The sequence below is a fragment of the Camelina sativa genome, chromosome 9 (genome assembly GCF_000633955.1).
Source record: "Camelina sativa cultivar DH55 chromosome 9, Cs, whole genome shotgun sequence".
NCBI lineage: Eukaryota > Viridiplantae > Streptophyta > Magnoliopsida > Brassicales > Brassicaceae > Camelina > Camelina sativa.
The window spans coordinates 23,310,299-23,329,170 of NC_025693.1; the positions used below are offsets into that span (position 1 = coordinate 23,310,299).

At 31.6% G+C, this 18,872-nt stretch overlaps 1 protein-coding gene across 2 annotated transcripts; it reads left to right on the plus strand.

Moving 5' to 3' along the window:
* On the plus strand, window positions 1,810-8,206 carry LOC104711876 (protein fluG). Of its 2 annotated transcripts, XR_755398.2 has the most exons (19): window positions 1,810-2,126; window positions 2,246-2,571; window positions 2,671-2,786; window positions 2,867-2,972; window positions 3,187-3,343; window positions 3,430-3,525; window positions 3,642-3,690; window positions 3,822-4,093; window positions 4,187-4,359; window positions 4,447-4,567; window positions 4,651-4,703; window positions 4,802-4,931; window positions 5,017-5,162; window positions 5,249-5,437; window positions 5,518-5,750; window positions 5,974-6,116; window positions 6,231-6,267; window positions 7,417-7,556; window positions 7,635-8,206. XR_755398.2 is itself a non-coding variant. In XM_010428652.2 (17 exons), exons 1-17 carry the CDS (start codon window positions 1,965-1,967, stop codon window positions 6,291-6,293), a joined length of 2,535 nt encoding a protein of 844 aa, XP_010426954.1. In that variant the 5' UTR covers window positions 1,811-1,964; the 3' UTR covers window positions 6,294-6,546. The 2 variants fall into 2 exon arrangements, 1 of the variants encoding a protein (XP_010426954.1); XM_010428652.2 differs by lacking the exons at window positions 7,417-7,556; window positions 7,635-8,206 and having other exon boundaries at window positions 1,811-2,126; window positions 6,231-6,546.

Sequence of the window (18,872 nt, forward strand, 5' to 3'; positions counted from 1 at the left end):
GTGTTTTGAGAGGGGAAGGATATGTGGCACCTACTTCTGTTGGTGCATCAGTTTAGTGTCTTAAAGTATCAATTGTCAAATCAGTAACATAACTTCTAATTATGTTGCATCCGTTTTATGGAAGAGACTAGTTTAATAGTTAAGTAGCTGTAGTGTTTTCCTGTATTAAATGCTAAATATAACTCAATCCTACAAAATTGTTACTCTTTGTATAGTGGTAAAAAATGTTTTTGGATGATTCACCTTCTTATAAAATAACGTATATAAGGAAAAAAAGGAGGTGAACAGAAAGGTTCACCTAAGTATTTTTCTTTTGGAAAACTAAACCTTACAAAGTAGAAATTTGTAAACCCAAACGGATAAGTATATATTTATGTTCCATTTTAAACCTTTTGACTAATATTAAAGAGATTTTTTTTAGAAATTATAAACTCTACAAGATAGAACTTTCTAAACCCTAACTAACAAGTAAACATTTATGTTTCATTATCAACCCTAGCCATTGGCCAATAAAGAACAATTTTGCTCAATAACCTTACAGATAAAACTAATGAAGAAATAACACATTATATCAAAAAAATAAGTGAATAACCATTGGCCAATATAAAAAGACTAGAGATGATATCGGTGAATGACATACGCACATGTAATATATAGAATAATGTTTTTTACAACACCTTAATGAAATAGTATAGAACAAAAATAAATAGTATAGAATGAAACATTTTTCATAAAATAAATTGATGGTATTGGTAATGATGGTGAAATGAAATGAAGAATTATGAAACAAGCATGTTTCCTAAGAAATATACAATATCCGAATAAATTACAATATACCTTAAGGGATACAACATAAAGAACCCAAACTATTAAATTAGGCACATACTAAAATAAGATTACATGGAAATTAAATTAATAGAACATATATATATATATATATATTTTAAGAAAATGTAATAGAATATTATTGTATTATAGAATAATAGAATAAATAATTACATTATTTTAGTTACATATTGAGTTAAAGTTGTTTGATTAAAAAATCAAATAACAAAGAAAATGTTTATTTTTAAGTAAGATTGTGAAATCCAAATAATTTGTGTAAATAGATTTATGAGAATTGCCCTAGATTTTATTATAAAGTATAAATGAATAAATAAGAGATAAACAAGAAAATGAGAAAAATAAAGAAAGAAAGAAAAAAAAGGGAGGACGAGGGAATACACGTGAGAGAGAGTGTGTGTTTAGCTCTTCATAATATCATATGAAGAAAACTGTCATTATTATAGAAAATATAAAAAATATTATAGAGTGATGGTTAGAATAGTTAAAGAATGAATTAAAGTTTTTTTTGTTGGTTACTGCTGTCAATTTCTCTAAAATATATATTCATCCTACAATAAAGATCTTAAATTAGAGTATCGTTTGTAATTTACTCCTACAAAATTGGTAAAAAGATCTTAAAACAAAAAAAAATAGTGTGTCAAGCAAATCACTATATTATTTGTTTTGTTTGCCAATGTTATGTAATTTGAAATAATAGAAAACCAAATGAAAATTTTTCCCAATTTTGAATTTGTTTTAACATAGGAGTTAGGACTCACTTATTTGGGGACCAACCGGAATTTGGAGATGTGACGCGAACCGGAATTGAAAAATGAAAAAGTTGCAAGAATGTTATCCGCACAATCAACGACACGTGGAGGCTAACTGTTGGTCACGTTGTCACGTGTCCATCACTCTCCTTTAGACACGCCGCCGTGTGAACTGAAAGGTCAAACGCATTGGCCACCGACCAAATCAGACAACAAAAGAAGAGGCAAAGTTGGAAACTTTCACTCATGCTTTAAAGTTTAAACAAGTTCCTCCTGTAGTAAACAAACTGTGAAGACTGTAAGAAGAAGAACAACAACACCAATCAAGTAATCGAGAGTTTGATTGTGACTTAAGACAGAGATAGAGAGATGGAGTTTAAGGAGTTAAAAGAAGCAATAGAGGGAATAGAGCTCGTCGATGGTCACGCACACAACATTGTCTCTCTTGACTCGTCTTTCCCGTTCATCGGAACTTTCTCCGAGGCCAACGGCGAAGCCTTGACCTTCGCTCCTCATTCTCTCTCCTTCAAGGTATACACACGACCGATGTCTACTGTGTTGTCAATCAATACCCTCTTAAAACGCCGACGTGTTTAGCTTGATTCATTGGTATGGATGTGTTTTTTTTTGGTTGTATGAATGAAAAACAGAGGAACTTGAGGGAGATTGCTCAACTTTATGGCACTCAAGTATCGTTAGAAGCAATTGAGGAACATCGTAAGACCTCTGGTTTGGAATCTTTTACTTCCAAGTGTTTTCAAGAAGCTCGTATCTCTGCTCTGCTCATTGATGATGGATTGAAGCTTGACAAGAAACATGACATTGAATGGCATAGAAACTTTGTTCCTTTTGTTGGTCGAGTCTTGCGTATCGAAACTCTTGCTGAGCAAATCCTCGATGAGGAGAGTCCTACTGATGCTTCTTCCACTTGGAGTTTGGATTCTTTCACAAGAGCCTTTGTTGAAAGATTAAATTCATATCCTTTACCTTTATCTTACTTTTTTTAATACACACTCTTAGTGAATGTGACTATATATTCACTAGTGTTGGTTTACCTTGACTACTTTGGTGTCACGCTTGTTCCAGAGATTGTTGCTTTAAAAACTATTGCTGCTTATCGTAGCGGTTTGGATATTGATACTCATGTGAGTAAAGAAGTTGCTGAGAAAGGCCTTGCTGAAGTCTTGCAAGGTAAGACGGTTTGCACATTAGTCCATCAGGAAGTATAACATAGCTGTTGTTTTACACCTTAAACCCTGTTGTTACTGCAGCTGGAAGCCCCGTCCGCATTGGAAACAAAGGCTTGATTGATTACATTGTTACTTGTAGTTTGGAGTTAACTGAACGTTGCGACTTGCCCTTGCAGATTCACACAGGGTATGTATGCAAGTTTTGGTCTCTGTGAGGGTCTTTGTGATTGATGTTAGTAAAGTCTGATTCTTTTTTCATTAAACAAACATGAATATTTAGTGAGGTTGAAGTGTGCAGTAAGCTTTTGAGGATTTGTTCTGTGCTATACATAGAATCAGAAACTCATGTTCTGAGGTTTGTAGTAATGAAAAATCTCTTTTTCTTTTGTTGTTTGAGCCAGTTTTGGTGACAGGGATTTGGATTTGAGGTTGTCAAATCCTCTTCACCTTAGAACCCTTCTTGAAGACAAAAGATTTGCAAAGTGTCGTATTGTTCTTCTTCATGCAGCTTATCCATTCTCAAAGGAAGCATCGTTTCTGTCTTCAGTTTATCCTCAGGTTTACTTCATCCCATTTCAATTAATCTGTAAAATTATGTCTAGTCGTTAACTTATTTTTCTATCAATCTCTTTTTGTTCCTTAAGGTTTACCTTGATTTCGGGTTGGCGGTTCCAAAGCTTAGTGTCCATGGTATGGTGTCTTCAGTTAAAGAGCTCCTTGACTTAGCGCCAACGAAGAAGGTAATTACTAAATGCAGCATGTTAACATTGCTAAGTTTCTTTATCTCTTTACTTGCTTTATCATTGTTGTTGTTCATGAGTCATAGAAAAATGCTAAGCATTAGGATATATTGCAGGTTATGTTCAGCACTGATGGGTATGCATCTCCTGAGACATACTATTTAGGTTAGCTCAAGTTACTACCTCTTTTGTATAGTTTGTAACATGCTTATATATGTTTTAATCCTGTTTATAAATTTTGAAACTTGAAATCTCCTCGCTTTAGTCTTAAACAAAGCTCTCTGTGTTTTTGGCAGGTGCAAAGAAAGCACGAGAGGTCATCTTCTTAGTTCTGCGTGATGCTTGTGCCAGTGGTGATCTCTCACTCATGGAAGCTATTGATGCAGCTAAAGATATTTTTTCAAGAAATTCGATTGAATTTTATAAGCTTGATTTAAAGACAAATTCTTCTAGTCCACAAAGTATAGTATCTCCCAAATTAGAGATGAAGGAGCCTGATGTGCAAGAAGATAGTAGTTCTTTCGTACGCATTATTTGGGTTGATACATCTGGACAACATAGATGCCGTGTGAGTTTTTTTTTTTTTTTTTTTTTTTTTTTTTTTTTTTTTTTTTTTTTTNTTCTCACATTGACAAGAATTATGTTTATTGTATTGTTTCAGGCTGTTCAAGCACATCGTTTTAACAGTAGCGTGAAGAAGAACGGCGTTGGTCTGACTGTTGTAACAATGGGGATGACTTCATTTGCTGATGGACCAGCAGAAGGGTCTAATTTGACCGGTGTGGGTGAGATTAGACTGGTTCCAGATCTATCAACCAAGCATACAATACCTTGGTACTTAACTCATGTCCGATCCCTTTGCAGCTTAACTTTTTACATACCTTCTTTTCTTATTTGTTACCGTATCATATTTACCGTTAGGACAAAGCAAGAGAGCATGGTTTTAGGTGACATGTACTTAAAGCCTGGTGAAGCATGGGAATACTGTCCAAGAGAAACCTTAAGAAGGGTCACAAAAGTTCTCAAAGATGAATTTGACTTGGTAAAAAATCTTCATAAACTCTCTCTATGGAAACTTTTATTGGCTTTTTGGTTGCTAAAACTCAAAGTCTCCTTGGCTTTTAGGTAATGAACGCTGGTTTTGAGAATGAGTTTTATCTCCTCAAGAATGTTGTCCGGTATGTATGCCACTATAAGTTTCCTGAATCTTGGTTTTCTTGTTCAGTCCAATCATTTTCATAATCTTAACACTAGTCCTACCCAACATTATTTGAAGGGAAGGGAAAGAAGAGTATGTGCCTTTTGACTTTGGTCCTTACTGCTCTGCATCCTCATTCGATGCTGCATCTCCGATTTTCCATGAAATTGTACCCGCACTCGAGTCCTTGAACATCACAGTTGAACAGGTTACCAAACAGTTTTATAATCATTTCATTTCATAATGATCAGTCTGTATCATGTGTCTTGACATGTATATATATTTTGTCATAGTTTCATGCTGAATCCGGGAAAGGTCAGTTTGAACTATCTCTCGGTCACACTGTTGCATCTCATGCTGCCGACAATTTGGTTTACACACGTGAAGTTGTAAGATCGGTTGCAAGGAAACATGGATTGCTTGCGACCTTTGTTCCAAAGTATGTTAGTCTCTTTCCCACACTAAAGTTATAATACCCTTTAACCGCAAAGTTTATTAAGAATGCATTTCTGTGTGTTTTCATAGGTATGATTTATGTGACATTGGTTCTGGATCACATGTACATCTAAGTCTTTGGAAAAACGGTGAAAATGTCTTCCCGGCATCTGATAAGTCATCTGCTCTTGGAATCTCCTCCGTTGGTGAAGAGTTCATGGCTGGAGTTCTGTTTCACCTTCCTTCAATTGTAGCAATTATAGCTCCACTCCCAAACAGGTAACTCTAGAACCATTCTTTTTTTAGTAACTTCCTCAAGTTGTTGCTAAAAGTTGCAATATTTTTAACTAAAACTTCAGCTATGATCGGCTCCAACCTAATACATGGAGTGGAGCATTCCAATGCTGGGGCAAGGAAAACCGTGAAGCGGCTATAAGAACAGCTTCTCCACCAGGAACTCCTGATGGAATATTTACAAACTTTGAGATCAAGACTTTTGATGGCTCCGCAAATCCTCACTTTGGTTTGGCTGCTATAATGGCTGCCGGTATTGATGGTCTCCGACGACATCTCAAACTACCTAATGGAATAGGTACCTACAAATTTATCTGTTACTCATTTTCATTTATTTAGTCTTAGATGAAATCTTTCGATCTTGAGTTGTTCGGATGAAGTTTTTTCACATCCTTCAAAATACATTACCTACTTTTCAAAACATTCTAGGCGATATATGGATCGGTCCATTTTCGTTATATGTAACTTTAGGTCACGTATAACATCTAATGTGGGATCTAACAATTTGTTCAACGAAACAGATGTAAATCCGGCAGATGTTGCTGCTACATTGAGCAGGCTTCCAGAATCGCTCTCAGAAGCTGTTGAAGCTCTGGACAAAGATGAAGTTCTCCATGAACTGCTCGGACAAAAGCTTGTAGTTGCCATAAAAGCAGTCCGTAAGGTAACGCTATCATCTTTTAGATTCCATTATACTGATTTACATACAGTACTGGTAACTAAAAGTACATAAGGCACTAATCTATTGTTATATTATTTTTCAAAAATTTTGTAACAGTCTGAGGCCGAGTATTATTCCAAGAATCCAGATGCATGTAAGCAACTCATTCACCGATACTAATCCTTTGAGCCTCGGAGTAATATGATTGTTCGATCATTTTCTCTTTTATTGTGGACTTTGTGTCACATGAAGAGAACTGTAGTATTGAGGTTTCACTTAAACGGAGTATATGACTATATGCAAACCGCAAACGTGACATAAAGATGTGGATCAGAAAATAAATAAACTATATATTTCATATTTCGAGACGCATGCTTGAGTATTTCTTACTTTTTCGTCCCACGCTTTCAAAAGTCTCCAAGTTTTGGTTCTCTATTCTTATCTTATACTAGATTTCAAGTATCTAATCTATTACTATGTTTCTTTACTTTAATGCTACCTAATAGGTCCTCGTGACTGAATATTTTCAAGTTTTTATGTTCTTAATCATATCATGTAGTATTGGGAGCGAAATATACACTTTACCCATTGTTCTACTTCTATCCATGTTCTTAGTCCAGCTATTGTTATCTAGGTTCCTTATCTTATTTTCCGAAATTTTCTGATTCATTACTTTGACTAACCTTTATACATCTATGAATCATATATATTAAAAAGTTTTCGGAATCTATGTATCTCTGCAAGCTAAAGCACATGTTAAGAAAGAAAAAGTTAGCATAACATTCTATTGGTAAAATATTGTCTTGTACTAATTATTTACTTTAAATAGGGGAAAAATGCCAAAAAAAACCCGAAGTTATTTTTATTTGAGTTTTTTAACTAATGTACCACATTCAGAAACAAAAGTTATGCATTCTACCACATTGGTTCAGTCCTTTTGGGGAATACCACATCTAATAGATAAAAATACATTTGTACCCTCCAACCATCGAATGGAAAAATCTCTAGAAATCTATATTTTTGTTTTTTTTTTCTCTATGTCCGGTCTTTTCATGTTTTTTCTGAGGAATTTTAAATTATTTTGAACTGAATAACTTTTAATTTTGGGGTGCGTTAATGGTCGACTTCTTCATCTCTCCTAGTCATGGTCGACATCTTCATCTTTTGTCACTTACTGGCCGGAGTTCTATGTTTAACCGTAGTTGCGTTCGCCGGAGTTTGGAAATTACCAATTTTTATTCAATTCTCAGTTTATTACATCTTATCCTCTTTGTTATATGCTGACTCTATTTTGATCCCTCAGATTGAACCGCATTTTCAACGCTGGACTCCTGCCGGAGATGGAAATAAATGGTGACGCAGTTGAGAATAACGTAGATCCTCCAGCGGTGATTCCTGAAAGTACACTCGGGATGCTCTCGACTCTGCTAATCCCACGAATCCGTAAGTTGTAACAAACTTTAGTCTCTCTTTCTCTCGGTAGACGTCCTTATTAAATTTGTTTTTATTATGTCTACACAGAGATCATCCAGAGGGTGAGAATATCACAGATCCTCAGCCGCCTTCTGTATATTTTGTTGAAACAAACGATGGACAACTTCCTCCGCGTCTATGTCGATCACTTGTCCTCCACTTCCAAACGGTGGACAACTTGTCAGAGGTGCCAACTTTGTCTACTGCCAGAGTTGGCAACTTTGTCTACTGCCATCATTTTATAGTGGACAATGGACCTACAACATCGCCAAAGGTGTCAACTTTGTCTACTGCCATCAGTTTGTCCCCCAGCTCTCTTATATTGGACACTGTTACATCACACACGCGATGTTCCCGGGTGACCATTACATCAACATTGTCCACCACCATAATATTGTCCTCCGTTTCTAATTCAGTAACCACATTTACCTCATATAGCTCCTCTTCTAGATTTGATTCCACTCTAGTCCTATTGTCTACCTGCGGAGATCTTGTGGACAACGTCTCTGCATTCATGGACACCTGCTCTGCATACTTGTCTACATTCTCATTATTGTCCACCACTTTAGCCAACTTAGCAGGCCAATCAACATACCACCTCAATTAATACTTCCGTCGTCCACCATAAAACCTACAACTTTGTCTTCTTCTATTAAACACGTCAATCTTTGCACACAAAAAAAAAAAAAAACACGTCAATTATATCCCAATATCCTCCTTCATTCTCTTTTATTTTATTATTTAATCTCATACTCTCTTTTACCCATCATTTCTCTCTTTTGTCCATATTTAATGCAAGTTTGGGTTACCAATGCATTTAATGTGAAATCACATGTTGTCCTACGACAGCACAATATTTCAATGACAGATTTTAGGGTTATTTAAGTCATTTATGCTCACTGCTTTTGGTAGATCAGAAAAGGTTTCGGTAATGTGGTAGATTAGAAAAGATTTATAACCAATGTGGTAGATTACACTAAATTCCCTTTTTATTTGGACGTTTAATACCCAATGGTTTTGGATTGGAATAAAAATATACCAAATAATAAAAACGTGTCATTTAAAACCTAAAATACTAAGTTTTGTTATTTCTATACACACGATATTTCAACAAAATTAAAATTCCAATTTTACCCCAGTTATCTAATTAATTATTAATTTTTAATATATAAATTCTCGGTTTTCTGTTAACCATATCAAACCGGGATTAAACCCCGGTTTAATCTATTTCTTTCATCTTCGTCGTCCTCTTGTTTCTGGAAATTTTCTAAAGAGATCAAAAGGTAATTCAAACAAAAGAATTAACCAAAAATTAAAAAAAAATTAAAAGCCACATTGCAAGAGGAATCAGATGAAGTCGCCTTTATTGTTGCAAGCAGTGAAGAAGATATAAGCAGTCTCATCAGTCATCACCAACGAGACCCTCAGAGATCCGAGCAGGTCGGAGATGAGAGGAAGAAGCATCACCAGGTTTATGACAGTCTCCGCTCGTTCCTGGTTTTAGTTGATTCACCTTCACGAACACCAGTTTCTCTTCTCCTGTGGCGTCTGCTACTGTGGCTGGTCACGAGACGGAGGCGGTGGGCTTCTTCCTCGTCGCCGCGTCGGAGGCGGTCCGTTTCTTTATCGTGGTATGTGCAGGAAATTATCGTTGCTGGTGTTTGACGTCATTGAACTGAGATAAAATCTCAAAACGAACAAAAACTCTTTTTGCTTCGATCACTTTAGAGATTTTGATTAAGAAGAGGAGGAAGAAGAGAGAAAGAAGTTTAATTCGGTTTGATATGGTTAACAGAAAACCGAGAATTTATATATTAAAAATTAATAATTAATTAAATAACCGGGGTAAAATTGGAATTTTAATTTTGTTGAAAAATCGTGTGTATGGAAATAACAACACTTATTATTTTGGGTTTTAAATGACACTTTTTTATTATTTGGTGTATTTTTATTCCAATCCAAAACCATTGGGTATTAAACGTCCAAATAAAAATAACTTCGGGTTTTTTTTGGCATTTTTCCCCTGCAAATAGTAAACATGTTCAAAGGTTAGGTTCATATGGTACGCATATTATGGGAAAATCGGTAATTTCATACCCCAGCTAAGGGGGTATGTTCAATTCCTACATGATGTTTAATATTGTGCAAATCCATACATTAAGTTAAATAAAATTTAAATTCACAACTCCAACTCTTCAAACTGTGCTAATACATACCTAAGTCGTAACAGTGTTAAGAAACTGTTAACTGGTTCTGACGTAGACGCCACGTATGAAACGACGTCGTTTTAAAAAACAAAAAAAAAAACCTTCCTTTATTCAAAACGACGTCGTTTTCTTCCTTCTTCTTCTTCCTTCTTTCGCTCGCTCCGAAAGCTCCTCCTCTGTTGCTTCAACTCCGATTAAAACCCCAAAAAAACGTCAAATCCGAGAAAAAGATTAGTGACAGTATGAATTTAGGGGTTTTATTTACCATTGCAAATCCAAGAGGAGGAGCCATTGGTGTTGGAGATATCAAAACGAGAGTGATACCAAGAGCCTTTGACGAAAATCGGATCGGCGCCACGTCGTTTCATACGTGGCGTCCACGTCAGAACCCGTTAACGGTTTCTTAACACCGTTACGACTTAGGTATTTATTAGCACAATTTGAAGAGTTGGAGTTGTGAATTTAAATTTTATTTAACTTAATGTATGGATTTGCATAGTGTTAAATATCATATAGGAATTGAACATACCCCTTAGCTGGGGTATGAAATTACCGATTTTCCCATATTATGCTCAAACAAGTAGGCGAATAAAATCTATCTCCATGTGAGCTGTATCTAACTGGGGAAGAGAACTTATTGATAAGTCCAAAAAAATTTCTTCCAAACTTCATGATTCATTCACACTAGACAAATTCGTAGGAAAGTACAACATAATTAGCTTTTCGGGCATCTCTTTGCAAACAGATCAGCTAAAAGATAGCATATTTATAAGTTCAAAGAAAACTACAACGTATATGCAAAAAACTTTAAACAAAAAAAGAAGAAGAAGTCAACGCAAGGTCCTTGAAAACGATTTTTGTTGTAGCATGCATCATGCATGTACGTAATGGTGGTAAATGTTGGGTGTTTTATTAGCGAAATGTAATATATAGGCAAGTCAAATATACAAATTATAGATTTGTGGGTCAAAAGGATAAAATTTGACCTACGACAGAAAGAATAAACCTCCCTCTTGATTCAGAATCAGGTGTAGTTACGAAAATAGTTTTTTGGCTAGTGACATATATGAGATAATGAGAATGAAGACATATATAAATGAGTGAATATGATTGAAACTTTGATATTGAAATTAGTAATCTACTAAACAAAGCTAATTTGTACATATGTATGTGACTCGTCCAACGTATAATATAAAATAAGTTACTCTGAACCCAACCAAGGTAACTTAAATCAATTTGTTGGTAACCTTCAATTAGTAGAATAAAGCTAGCTAAACTGTAGGTCCATTTCCGTCAAGATGCTCGCTGATAAATCAATAAAATAGAACATGTGTGGTCCAGATGTTTTGTCATTTGACAAGAAAACAAGATAAGCCTTCTATAAGTTCATATGGGGGAACCTTAATCCATGGTTAGAGAGGCTTTGAATGGCACCTGATTTTGCATCAGTTTTTGGCTTTAGATTCTGCAAAATCTATTTTTGGAGCCATTCACGATTATGAAAAAATAGCTTTCCTAGAATTTAGGAAAACCAGATTTTGGTGGATTTTACAAATTTTTTCATAAAATCTAAAAACCACATTTTGTGGGTTTTTACTTTTTAGCGTGACACTTTTTTTTTCTTTCTAAAAATCACATCATTATATTTTTCTATCTTTTAATAAAAGTTTATAATTATTATTTTACTATTTTAAAAATAATTATTATACATAAAAACCAAAAACTAATCACGTTACCATTCAAGATTTTGCAAAAACTAAAATCTACACCAAAAATCAAAAAACTAAAAAAATCAAAAACTAAAATCCAAAAACTAAAAACCAAAATCTATAAACCAGTAGCCATTCATGGCCTNATGCTCGCTGATAAATCAATAAAATAGAACATGTGTGGTCCAGATGTTTTGTCATTTGACAAGAAAACAAGATAAGCCTTCTATAAGTTCATATGGGGGAACCTTAATCCATGGTTAGAGAGGCTTTGAATGGCACCTGATTTTGCATCAGTTTTTGGCTTTAGATTCTGCAAAATCTATTTTTGGAGCCATTCACGATTATGAAAAAATAGCTTTCCTAGAATTTAGGAAAACCAGATTTTGGTGGATTTTACAAATTTTTTCATAAAATCTAAAAACCACATTTTGTGGGTTTTTACTTTTTAGCGTGACACTTTTTTTTTCTTTCTAAAAATCACATCATTGTATTTTTCTATCTTTTAATAAAAGTTTATAATTATTATTTTACTATTTTAAAAATAATTATTATACATAAAAACCAAAAACTAATCAAGTTACCATTCAAGATTTTGCAAAAACTAAAATCTACACCAAAAATCAAAAAACTAAAAAAATCAAAAACTAAAATCCAAAAACTAAAAACCAAAATCTATAAACGAGTAGCCATTCATGGCCTTAGTTTTTCACTTTTTACATTTTGCTCCCCTCGTAAAATTTACCTGCTGTTAAATTTGCATCTTAATCGAATAAATTAGAAATACTGAGGAGAAAAAGAGACAATAGCATGCATGAACATGAAACTGCTTTGCGTATGTATCCATAGATGGGATGGGACCATTGGGTCCATGAAGCTTTGTCAAGAGCCAATAAAGGATCAACTGCAAAATCAGAAACTTTATTGACAAACAAAAAATGCAGTTCTAAGTTAGTGGGTCACACTGTATAATACTCCTACAAATTAGATTCGAATAATTAATAATATGAGATTATGAGGTAAGGAGCTTTGATTGTTTCCACTTGTACGCTATATCCCTCCGACTACACCGAGAAATGGTCACTGACTCACTCGCTAGTTCACCACGCTGCGTCAAATATATATTTCTTCTGGTTTAGGACTTTATAAGATATATTTTCTTATAATTAATAGGTCCATGTTCGTGTAAATGGTTACTGAAATCGCTACATTCAAATATACACATGTACTTATAAGTTATAACTAACTAGGATATATCCCGTGCTTAAAGCACGGATCAACATTTTTAAAAAAATTTATAATATAATAATAATAATTATTGTTTTATTTTTTTAAAAAAATTATTTTGTTTGAGATAATATTTATTTTTAATTGTTATGTAAATCTATTAGTCTATTTGAATACTAATTATTTTAGAATATTATAGTATTTTATTTTTGACGTATTATTACAGTTTTATATTGTTTATTTGTTTTATTTGCATCATATTTTGTGAAATATAAAATAGTAATTTTAATATTATAATTGTGAGTAAATAAAAATTATTAATTTATCATCTATATAAATTTAGTTTTACCAACCCGTCAATGTGAAAATTAAAACACGCATTTTCATACATTGAGTAATATATCTTCGTTTTAAAAATTTCACATCACAACATATGCAGAAAAATATGCATTTTATTAATTATAAGTATTATATGAAAGTTCTAAACAATTTGTAAATAAAATAAAATAAGGATGATATGAGAATCATAATTTGAAATCTTAACAAAATCTTCGAATTTAGTTATTAAAAATAATTGTATTGTATACTTGGATATAAAATCTTAGTTTTTAAAATTCTGATTGGTTTATATATTTTTTTTAAAAAAATAGTGATTTCGTCTATAGTTTATTAGAGAGAGAAAATATTTTTTTTAGATTTTTTTTTAGATTTTTTTAGATTTTTTAAAGGGGCATTCTCAAAAATGCCCCTTTTTCCATATCTCTTTTTAAAAATACCCTTTCATGTTGACCATTTTTAAAGCTACTCCTCTTTATATACAAAATGACTAAATTACCCTTTTTTGAGTGACAGCAAGAATGTACAGTCATCAAAATCGAAAATATTTTCCCGCCAAAAAAAATTCCCGCCAAAATTTTTTTCCCGCCAAAATCGAAAATTTTTCCCAAAAAAATTATTTTTTTCCGCCAAAAAAAAATTTTCCCACCAAAATCGAAAAATTTTCCCGCCAAAAATATTGAAATTTATACCTTTTAAAAACCTTATAAATGCTTTTAAAAAACTTTTAAAAGCGTTTACAAGGTTTTTAAAAGGTTTTTAAAAGGTTTTTAAACACATTATAAACGCTTTTAAAAACCTTGTAAATGTTTTTAAAAAGCTTGTAAATGCTTTAAAAGGTTTTTAAACACCTTGTAAACGCTTTTAAAATCTTTTTAAAAGCATTTACAAAGTGTTTAAAAACCTTTTAAAACCCTTTTAAAAGTCTTATAAAAACTTTTACAAGGTTTTTAAAAACATTGTAAAAACGTTTAGAAGGTGTTTAAAAACCTTTTAAAAATCCTTTTAAAAACCATTTGAAAACCTTTTAAAAACCTTTTAAAACCTTTTAAAAACTTTTTAAAAATCTTGTAAAAGCGTTTACAAGTTGTTTAAAAAACCTTTTAAAACTCTTTAAAAAATCTTGTAAAGCCTTTACAAGGTGTTTATAAGGCTTTTATAAGATTTCTACCTTATAAAAGCCTTATAAACACCTTGTAAATTTTTTTTGGCGGGAAAAATTTTGGCGGGAAATTTTTTTTCAAAATTTTTGGCGGGAAAATTTTTTCGAAAAATTTTTGGCGGGAAAATATGTCGGAAATTTTTTGGCGGGAAAATTTTGTTTTTCTTTTTATTGAATAAAATAATTTTCATCTAAGGATAAAATTGGTCATTAAAAATTAAAAGAGGGCATAAATAAAAATGGCCAGAAAAGAGGGTATTTTTGAAAAGGAGTAAATCAAAAAGGGCATTTTTAACAAATTCTCTTTTTTAAATATTTGATATGTAAGTGTTTTTTATTTTTAATTTAATTATATTTATTTTAATTAATTAATTAAACTTAATTAATTTTTTCTAATGGCAATTGAATGTAATTTTTAACACATTTTAAGGTTAGTTTCATATTTGTACTTCTCAATTAATATAGTAGGATGATGGCGTTCGTGCATAAATATATATAGCGTTTTCAACTACTTAACCACCATAATTTTTTTAAAAAAATGGGTACGACATGGTGTAATGATTTATACATTATTTAAAGAAGTAATATGAATGTTAGTTAATTAAGAACACTATTCTAATATTGTAACACCAGTCTCTTTATTACTGTCATCTAAAAATAAAAGAATACTCGGATAGTACTGACGAAGTTGTTTAAAATCTAAATTATAGATTCTGGATAGCTACAAATTGATGATAAAAGATGCAGACTACTACAAAAGTTGATAAAAGAAGATTACTTTACCTAATGTAGGCGTCTTAGTGAACTCCTTAATTTCATCGCTCGTGGAAAATAACACAAGCAAAGCAATGACTTTTATGGACACTATGATTGGTTACAATGATCTTATTAGACATGTGAGGAGGCAAAGTGTATATCTTTATATCTATAATGTTTTTTTTTTCTTCACCAAAGATATCGCCTAACATCACGTTATTTAACCCTACATTTAGCTTACATTAGTATTTAGTACTCTTAAAAAAACTTTAATAATAATCCAACAATCACGGCCAATTTTATTCTGATTTGTCACACCTAAGTGAGGGAGCTAAGAGCATCTCCAATGGGAGAATACTATTTTGAGGTTTTTATTTTTTTTAAATTTTTTTATTATGTACTTCTTTATAATAAGAATTTGTAAAACCGTAATTAAAATTTTGCTCCTCTAATGGTGAAACTTTTATTGGGGTTCTTAATTTTGAAAAAAAAAATTCAAAAATATTATTTATGAAATGAAAATATCTTAAGTAAAACATAATTAGTTTGAATGTTTAAATATTTTAAATTATATAAAAATGAGAAATTATAGCATTTCATAATTATTTAAACATTAATTTTTAAACTTACAAATTATAAAAGCATAGTAAAAATAGACATACAAATCATAAATAGGATAATAGATTAGTTGTAATCTTGATTGTAATCTTGATTTGTGTAAAATTTTTGCCATATATGCTCAATCAAATCATCTTGCAAGTGTTGATGTGTTCTTTTATCACAAACGTTGAGTGAACACATACGAGTTTAAAGTGAAGATGATGAGACCAATCTCCTACTCTCAAACAATGGACAAGACCGATGGAAACAAACATCATATGCCTAAATTCATCTTCAATCATGGCTAATTTCATTATCCTAAGTTTAATCATGCCTATGAACACATAAATAAATTTGGATTTTGAAAAACCTAATTTCCAAAATCAAATACCCTAATCTCTAAACCTTAAATTAATCTATATATACATTTTTCAAGTACATTTAGCAAATAAATCCTGAACTTGCCACCTATTTACAAGACTACCATTGGTATTTAAATTTAATTTATAAATTTAAAACTAAAATATTAAAATGACTAACCGATTTTCCAAAATCGGAACTGATATTAAATATATTAATTACTGTTACAAATCTAATACTAAACACAATTTTCCATAAAACTTGGATCCTAATTTAATTAAGTTGTTGTTTCTAAATTCGTTAAGATCATAATTTAAAATTTAAAATTACAACAACCAAGATTTGGTATTTTAAGTTATCTTTGATTAGGTTTTCTATTTGTGGGTCAATTATATTTTAGAAGATATTCTATAGAATAATTATTAATTTGTAAAAAAATATATTAATTGTTTACACAAATATTTCTTAAATTTTTAGAAAATTTTAGTTTTTAATTTTTTAGTTAAAACCTAACAACATATTGTAAACATCTCATCCCCTATATATACTGATAATTAGTAGCTAAGATGTTTCAACTTTTTGTAATTTTATAACTTAGAAAATGACTATTTAAATAATGTTTTTATTCAAAGAGCGTAGGTTTTTTTTTTTTTTAAATAGCATATCTTTCTAATCAAATATTCATAAAATTATCTAAATTTATTTTAATTAATAACTATAATAGATGTGCATATAATTTGTAAAATTGTTTATTACAGATTACTGAACAAATCTTTCTGAAAAAAATCTTTAAAAAACTATTTAACCTGTGATGACAAAAAAATATATATATACGCTCGCAACCGCAATCAATCGCAACCGCAATCACTCGCACCTTCAATCACTCGCAACTGCAAACGCTTGCGGGAAGCAGCTTTTGGAATTCAGTGGTTTGAAGCGGTTGGGAGCGATTAAGAGCGATTGGGAGCGATTTGTGTGATTGGTTCCAATCGCTAGCAACCGCTACCACCCGCAAATACAGCGTTTGCGGGAGGTAGCAGGAGAACCAGTCAACACCTTACTCGGTGGGAACTGGGGACAAACAAAAACAATAATATTTTAATAATAGGATGTAAAAAGACAAAAAGTTAACATATTTGCCAAAAGACCCCAACTAACCAAATTTTTTAAATTTTACTACCTTCTTCAAAGAAGTGTTTGTAATAGCTAATAGATTATTATAAATAGATTTGATACATACTAATAAGTAACAAAATAAAAATAAATTAAATATCCAATTACAAAACACTCCACTATTTTAATCGAATTGCACAACTATAAATACAAAAGTTTTTAAATATGCATGTATAGATGAAACCACCTAAATTATGTTTGTCAACCCGTAAAACAGTAGAATACTTTATAACATTTTGATAACTATAGTATACTCATCTAATTATAAAAGAAGGATTACAAATATATTTTAAATCCATTATAAATAAAAATACAAAATGACAAAAACAGTATAATAGTTTACTAAAGTAAATTATAGATGAATAATAATGATATTTTAAATTTGTAACCCGCGGACAAACAATAGATATACACAATACAATATATTATACTTTAAAACTATAGTACATTTAAAATATATAAAACACATTATTTACATATATAGATAAAATAATAAATAAAGTATTTAATGCATTGTTAAAAAAAAACGTTAGCTCCGCAGTGTACCGCAGGTGAATATCTAGTTCATACATACAAACAGAAATATAAACGTACCATGACAAAGACAATTGTATAATACAATCTCTAAACTGGTCCATGCAAACTGGCCGACTCACCGTTTTCAATGAATCGACTCTCCGATTAGCTCTACCACAGTCGACGTTGACACTCAGCCACGGTGGAGATGATGAGAAAACATCCTATCACCTCAGATAACTGTTCCATCTCCTCTGATTGTCGTTCTGATGGTCGATCTCAGTGTTCGCGTTACAGAGATATTATCAAATAGAGAGAAAGAAAAATAAGAAAAATGAATCGATATAATTTAAAAAAAAAAATATTAAAACATCATCAAACTAGATGCTGACACTTATCAATAAAAGGCACTTCTTATTGATCCAAAATTAGAACTGTCTTCTATTCTTTTATGTGTTTTTATTTATTTTTGGCCCAATTTTAACAGGTCTGCTAAATCTCCCTGTTGGAAATGGTCTAAGTGAACAACACACTCACATATAGGTAGTGATTGGTAACCATTTTACAAAGCGGTACAAAGCTGTACAAATATACAGTTTTAAAGTTTACCAATCACAAAAACTTTACTAAAAACTTTATTAAAAGCTTTACTCTCAGTTTTTTTGTACAGTTTTCACTTAAAGTTTTTTTCTTACAGCTTTGCACTATTCATTAAAAGCTTACAGCTTTGGCTATGTTAACAATCAGACCCATATTTTTTGCGCGCATAATGTGTACATGTATCATGTATGTATAATGCGGGGTTTTTTACTCGGTTGAATTGGTCAAGCTGCAATAGTGTCACGTCGTATCATTTGTGCATCTCTATTGCATAATTATATTATTATATGATGGATATCTTAAAAACACAGTAGTAAATTCAATTTAAAAAGTTTTTTAAAAACATAGTGTTTCACATTCTTCCAGAAAATTATCTTATAATATTAATAATTCTTTTTAACTTTAAATTATATGTTCAAGACACTCTTCAATACATCTAAACAGAATGGAGATGGTTTTGTCTTCATGCTCATACAAAAGTTTATTATCCTAAGTCAAGGTACATTTCTTTCTCCAATTTCTTTCTTTTAATATAAGGCAAGCTTTAGATATAATTAGATAACTACAATTGCAAAATCTTATATGACTAATAGAATTTTTTTTTTTTACAGATATTCCATGCAGAAAACAGTTCCAAGTA